We start from the raw sequence: 6,958 nt of genomic DNA, 5'->3' as shown, positions 1-6,958 counted from the left end.
AGAAATACTAAAACTCGGGGTGAGAGGGGGAGACACTAGTGTTTTTGCCCTCCCTGTCCCCGAGGAGACTGTTCTCATCTATTCTCTCCCCCACGTCCTCCAGGTTTTTGCTAGGCTTCCTGCCATCTTTACCAAGTTGAGATTATCCGTGTTCTGTCATTAACAGAGTTTAAGGAAAGCGCGTCAAGTTCACCGCGCCCTAACCTTGGACCCCGCCTGCAGGCTGACTTTCGAGCCACACGCCAGAGCACGGCGACCCCTAAGGTCGCAGCCCGGCTTCGCAAGCCGCCTCCTTCTAACGCGTCCGTAGCCCTCGCGCGCCCGCGAGCAGCCGGACTACATCTCCCAGGAGGCTGTGCGCCGTCCAGCGGACCTGCCCTTGGTTGCAAAGGACTACATTACCCAGTGATACCTTGCGGGAGGCGGTTGCCAGACCTCAAGCGCAAAACCATTGGTCCAGCGTCTGGCGGGGAGCTGCGCGGTGATTGGCCCAGGAGACCGCCACTTTTCGTTCGAGCTCAGTAGAGTTTAGCTGTTAAGACTGCGCGAGGTGCTAGAGAGAGCAGAGCGCGCGTGGCCGGGCCGCACCCGCCGAGCCGTGTGAGTAACCTCTACCTCCGTCCTTCTCGCAGTCCTCTCGGGGACCTGCACCCTCGCTCCGCAGGGCGGTAGGGAGGGAGCACACGCACCCGGGCGCTTACGAGGGGGCGGGGACTGTGTACACACGTGTCACACCTGACCCGAGAAGCATCTCCAGGGACACCAGCGGCAGAGCCCCGAGCACGCCCTTGAGCACCTGAGCTCCAGGGCGTCCCCTCGGACTCGGGGAGAAAAAACATACCCCGAGGCACACGTGGACACCTAAGTACCCACGCGGGGACCTCTGCAGAGCTGTTCAGCTGAACCCTTGGGCACATGGGCACCCGAACACCGGGAAGAGCCTGCTATGCTCCGGTCTCCTCTTGACACCGATCCAGGACACCTGCCATTCGGGCTTGCTCCTCCTTCCTGCCCAGATGGGCGGGAAACTGACACTGCTCTGTGTGACCTGAGCGGTCCCTGGGTAACCCCCGGAGAGGTTTTGCCTCTCAGTCGCTTGCCGCATGTTTAAACTTCCTCATGGGCGCCTGGGGAGGAGTTCCAGGGTGGGTGAGAGGTGACAAGGAATTGATGTCTGGGGTGGAGGCTGTCATCCTGTAGGCAGTATTCCCCCTCCTCCCCCACCCCCACCCCTGCTAATACAAGTATTCAAGAACTAGGGTAATTCTGAAGTCTAGATTTAGGGATTTTTTTTTTTTCCATAACAAATTCAAACAATATAGAATTACATCGACAGGTCTACCTTCCTTCTTCCCTTCCCAGCCCTTCTCCCAGTGATCAGTTACCAACTACCTGTTGATGTGTGTGTGGTTACAGACTTCTTTTTATGCTTTGTACAACTCTACAGAGCGTATATAGGTGTTACTGTTTTTTTGTTTTTGTTTTTTGTTTCTACAAAAAAGGAAAAAAGTACATCTCCTGGAAAGGATGCTTTTTAGCTGAGCTCTGGTGGATGAGAGGAGCTAGCCTTGAAAAAGTGAGTAGGGGCTGAGATGGGGCTGCATTTCAGACGTAGGAAACTGGAGGAGTACAGGCAAGGCAGTAGATAGGAGCGCTTGCCGAGTTTTCCAGGAACTGGGCGGAAGCAGTCAGACCACTCTGGTTAAGTGAGGGAAGGGGAAGAATGGTCCAGAGTGAGGCTGAAGAGGTCAGTAGGTGTGAGTCAGGGGAGCCCGGGAGCGTCATTGTCTTTGTTTTTTTGTTTTTAGTTTTGAGACGCTCTGCCGCCCAGGCTGGAGGTGCAGTGGCGCGATCTCGGCTCACTGCAAGCTCCGCCTCCCGGGTTCAGGCCATTCTCCTGCCTCAGCCTCGCGAGTAGCTGGGACTACAGGCGCCCGCCACCACGCCTGGCTAATTTTTTGTATTTTTTAGTAGAGACGGGGTTTCACCGTGTTAGCCAGTATGGTCTCGATCTCCTGACCTCATGATCCGCCCGCCTTGGCCTCCCAAAGTGCTGGGATTACAGGCGTGAGCCACGCGCCCGGTACTTTTTTGTTTTGTTTTGTTTTGTTTTGTTTCTGAGACGGAGTCTCACTCTGTCGCCCAGGCGGGTGTGCAATGGCGCGATTTGATTTCGGCTCACTGCAACCTCTGCCTCCCAGGCTCATCTGATTCTCCCTCCTCAGCTTCCCGAGTAACTGGGATTGCAGGCGCCCGCCACCACACTCAGCTAATTTTGTATTTTTAGTAGAGACAGGGTTTCACCATATTGGCCAGGCTGGTCTTGAACTCCTGACCTCAGCTGATCTGCCTGCTTTGGCCTCCCAAAGTGCTGGGATTATAGGCATGAGCCACCGCGCCTGGCCAGAAGCATCATTTGCTAGGATAGCATGGCCCCACTGTGCCCGGGAGGCCTGAGGTGTGTGCAGAAGGGGAAAGGAAAAGGTTAAGGGGCTCAGGGCCTCAGGGCTCTTCCTTTGGACAGTGGGGGATTGTTAACGAATCCCAATCCCTGTTCTCTAGCCCTGCATGTCCTTCAGTCCCTCAGCTTTACACTTGAGTGGTCTCACTCAGTGAGCAGGAGTTCGCTATAAAGTTGCCAGATGTCTTGGAAAGCCAGTTGCTCTCTGGGACCAACAGTTGCCTATCAAGCCTGTTCATTCAATTCTCAAATATTATTAAGCACTTACCATGATGAGCTCTATTCCAGGAACTGGAAATTTACGAGTGAACAAATGAGACCAAGGCCATGTTTCCATGGGTTTACATTCTAGTCAGGGAGAGAGACAAGAAACAAATGTACTGTATAAATAACCCATGGTGTGCTGGGCGCTGTGGCTCATGCATGTATTCTCAACAATTCAGGAGGCTGAGGCAGGAGAATCACTTGAGGCCAGGAGTTCGAGACCAGCCAGGGCAACATATTGAGACCTTATCTCTACAAAAATAAAAAAACTTAGCCAGGCCTGCACCTGTAAGTCCCAGCTAATTGGGAGGCTGAGGCAAGAGAATCACTTGAGCCCGGGAGTTCAAGGCTGCAGTGAGTTATGGCACCACTGCATTCCAACCTGGGCGACAGAGTGAGACCCTATCTCTAAAAAAGTAAACGAATATGCCATAGTAATAAGTACTGTAAAGAACAATAAAACAAGTGCTATTTTATTTTATTTTAAAATTTTTGTATTTTTTGTAGAGTTGGGGTTTTGCAGTGTTGCCCAGGCTGGTCTTGAACTCCTGAGCTCTTGAACTCCTGGAGTTCCTGACTTGAACTCCAGTCTGGTCAGGGAGGGCTGCTCTCAGGAGGTGGTATCTGAGCAGAGACTGTAAGAAACTTCCCTGGTGTTTATTCCGTATCTCTTGCATTTAGCTTGATACTGATGGACATTGTGTGGGCCAGAGGCAGGGATGGTTGGCTATGACCCCAAACCAGATGGCAGGAATAACACCAAGTTCCAGGTGGCAGTGGCTGGGTCTGTGTCTGGACTTGTCACTCGGGCGCTGATCAGTCCCTTCGACGTCATCAAGATCCGTTTCCAGGTACACTTCCCCCTTTTCCATGCAATGGACTGGAGGACAAGTTTAGCCTTTCTTGCAAAAGCAGTTCCTAAAACTTGGAATTCTATCCAGATGAAGGGCTTGCCTTTTCTGAAAGTTCCCCTTCACATTCCAGCCCACCCCGCTGTCCTGACCTTTTTTATTTTGATTCCTAGCTTCAGCATGAGCGCCTGTCTCGAAGTGACCCCAACGCAAAGTACCATGGCATCCTCCAGGCCTCTAGGCAGATTCTGCAGGAGGAGGGGCTGACAGCTTTCTGGAAAGGACACATCCCCGCTCAGATTCTCTCCATAGGCTATGGAGCTGTCCAAGTAGGTGGCAGGGGACCTGGCCAGGCCTCTGAGGTCACGTTGCTCAATGGAGGAGCAGAGGGAGGGTGAGGCAAGCAGGAATGCCGCGTAGGGCAGGACGGGAGAGGCGGGCCCTACACTTCCCACCTGCCTCACCCGGGAGCCTTCCTGACCAGCTGTACTGGTAGGCACCCCCTCCCCTGTGTCCCCGCATCTATCCTGTGTGACTTAGATGTTGCATCTTGGAGACTGATTGGATGTCATGCCTTCTGTGGGGCTTGGCGAAGGACAGCACTAATGCATTTCAATTTTTGAAATGCCACCTTCACATATGTGGTTCATGTGAACTTCACCACACCATCATGAGGAGGGCAGGGTAGGTGTCATGTGGATCTCAGGGAGGTGAAGTCAGCTGTCAGGCCACACAGCCTGCACATGGCAGGGCTAGGGTTAGAGCTCACACTTCGTTCACTGGAGCACCAGTGTAGTCATAGTGCACAGCGTGTGATTTTATGCAGTAGACATGGTAAGAACCAGCCCTGTACAGTGCAAACCATGGGCCAGGCCCCTGTTGGAAGCACTTCACATACAGTCACAGCCGTCCTCAAGGTAGGGGCTGTTGTCCCTCCCATGTCACGCATGAGAAGACTGAGGTGGACAGAGCTTACACAATTAACCCAACCAAAGTCACTAGCTAGAAAATGGCAGAGCCACGACCCCCACCTAGGCAGCTAGTGCCAGAGACGTCCCTGCCTACTCCTCCTGTGACATCACAGTGACCGCCCAAGTCAGGTGTTTACTGGCTGGACATGTCCTGCAATCCTGTCTCTGCACTTGTCTGCAAACAGATACTGCAGCATGACAAATAAATACAGCAATAGGATAGTCTCAAGAAGCCAGGCCTGGGCCGGACTCGGTGACTCACACCTGTAATCCCAGCACCTGAGCCCGGGAGGTGAGGTGGAGGTTGCAGTGAACCACGATCATGCCACTGCACTTCAGCCTGGGCGACACAGCCAGACCCCGTCTCAAAAAAAAGAAAAGAAGCCAGGCCATCTTGAGTTGGCTGAAGGAAGATCTGAGCATAGCCCTGGTATAGTGGCTCACACCTGTAATCCCATCACTTTGGGAGGCTGGGGTGGGAGGATGGCTTGAGCTCAGGAGTTTGAGACCAACCTGGGCAACATAGCGAGATCTCCTCTCTACTAAAAATAAAAAATAAAAAAATTAGCCAGGTATGGTGGTATACACCTCTAGCACCAGTTATTCCAGATGCAGGAGAATAATTTGAGCTAGAGAAGTCAAGGCTGCTGTGAACTATGATCGAGCCGCTGCACTCCAGCCTGGGCAACTGAATGCAACCTTGTCTCAAAAAGCAAAACAGGGCCACGCTCGGTGGCTCATGTGTGTAATCCCAGCACTTTGGGAGCCCAAGGCAGGCAGATCGCTTGAACTCAGGAGTTTGAGACCAGCCTTGGCAACATAGTGGAACCCTGGTTCTACAAAAAATACCAAAATTAGCTGGACATGGTGGCATGCACCTGTAGTCCCAGCTACTTGAGGGGCTGATGTGGGAGGATCACTGGAACCCAGGAGGTGGAGGCTGCAGTGAGCCGTGTTCGTGCCACTGAACTCCAGCCTGGGTGACAGAGCGACACTCTCGTCTCTAAAAACAAAAACAAAAACAAAACAAGAAAACAGAGATCTGAATGTAAGGGGGTCACCCTGTTGAACATGCTCCCGAAAGAATCTGCCCCAGAAAAGAATGATTCTCGAACAGTGCCGCCGCCAGCTGCATGGAAGGGATCCCTGCAGGAATCAGAGCATGGCCGTCTTTCCCAGTTCTCAGAAAACTAAGTTAGCCAGTGACATTTTCTGATATACATTTTTCTCATGTATCTTTTATTTATTTATTTTTTCTTGAGACAGAGCCTCACTCTGTCTCCCAGGCTGGAGTGCAGTGGCACGATCTTGGCTCACTACAACCTCCGCCTCCCAGGTTCAAGCGATTCTTCTGCCTCAGCCTCCCGAATAGCTGGGGTTACAGGCACATGCCATCACGCCTGGCTAATTTTTGTATTTTTAGTAGAGATGGGGTTCCACCATATTGGCCAGTCTGGTCTCCAACTCCTGACCTCATGATCTGCCCGCCTCGGCCTCCCAAAATGCTGGGATTACAGACGTGAGCCACTATACCCAGTCTTTTCTTTGAGACCGAGTCTTGCTCTCTCGCCGGGGCTGGAGTGCAGTGGCATGATCTTGTCTCAGTGCAACCTTCGCCTCTCGGGTTCAAGTGATTCTCCTGCCTCAGTTCCCCGAGTACCTGGGACTACAGGTGCCTGCCACCATGCCCGGCTAATTTTTGTATTTCTATTAGAGACAGGGCTTCACAATGTTAACCAGGCTGGCCTCGAACTTCTGTCCTTGTGATCTGCCCGCCTCGGCCTCCCAAAGTGCTGGGATTACAGGCGTGAGCCACTGCTCCTGGCCCCCATATATCTTCTTAAACCTTTGAGTGTCTGACTCTACTCAAGTGTCAAATGACATCTGAGTTTTACATAGAATTTTATATTTATCATATGCTGTCACTGCTCAAGAAGAATATTTCCTGACCTTTTCCTCCCCCCTCCACCTGGGCCCCAGCCAGGTCACAGGTGATGTATTTGGGGAGTATTTGGTCCTCGCCTTCATCCTTTGGGCTGTCAGTGACTTCTTCACTTACTCTTCCAGTTCTTGTCGTTTGAAATGCTGACGGAGCTGGTCCACAGAGGCAGCGTGTGCGATGCCCGGGAATTCTCAGTGCACTTTGTGTGTGGTGGCCTGGCTGCCTGTATGGCCACCCTCACTGTGCACCCTGTGGATGTTCTGCGCACCCGCTTTGCAGCTCAGGGTGAGCCCAAGGTGAGTGACCAGGGGCCAGATGAGGTAGCCCAAATAAGGAAGGTGTTGTCACAAGGGTTGCATTATTTAGTTTTTATTTATTTGTTTTTGTTTGTTTGTTTGTTTGTTTGTTTGTTTTTGAGACGGAGTCTTGCTCTGTCGCCGGAGCTGGAGTGCAGTGGCCGGATCTCAGC

General features: G+C 52.3%; 1 protein-coding gene across 3 annotated transcripts in view; it reads left to right on the top strand.

Moving 5' to 3' along the window:
- Positions 1-506: 506 nt before the first annotated feature.
- Positions 507-6,958, top strand: part of SLC25A19 (solute carrier family 25 (mitochondrial thiamine pyrophosphate carrier), member 19) — a 20,376-nt gene continuing 13,924 nt past the window's right edge. Inside the window, exons 1-6 of one of the 3 annotated variants that reach the window (XM_011944925.1) lie at positions 521-600; positions 1,363-1,400; positions 1,503-1,576; positions 3,407-3,576; positions 3,750-3,905; positions 6,615-6,785. In XM_011944925.1, coding sequence (XP_011800315.1) covers positions 3,445-3,576; positions 3,750-3,905; positions 6,615-6,785 — 459 coding nt within the window. In that variant the 5' untranslated portion in view covers positions 521-600; positions 1,363-1,400; positions 1,503-1,576; positions 3,407-3,444. Of the gene's footprint in view, positions 601-1,362; positions 1,401-1,502; positions 1,577-3,406; positions 3,577-3,749; positions 3,906-6,614; positions 6,786-6,958 lie in introns of all 3 variants that reach the window. The other 2 variants (XM_011944769.1, XM_011944848.1) reach the window with 2 other exon arrangements.

The sequence above is a fragment of the Colobus angolensis genome, unplaced genomic scaffold (genome assembly GCF_000951035.1).
Source record: "Colobus angolensis palliatus isolate OR3802 unplaced genomic scaffold, Cang.pa_1.0 Scaffold1, whole genome shotgun sequence".
NCBI lineage: Eukaryota > Metazoa > Chordata > Mammalia > Primates > Cercopithecidae > Colobus > Colobus angolensis.
This window is presented reverse-complemented; position numbering and strand designations above follow the sequence as displayed.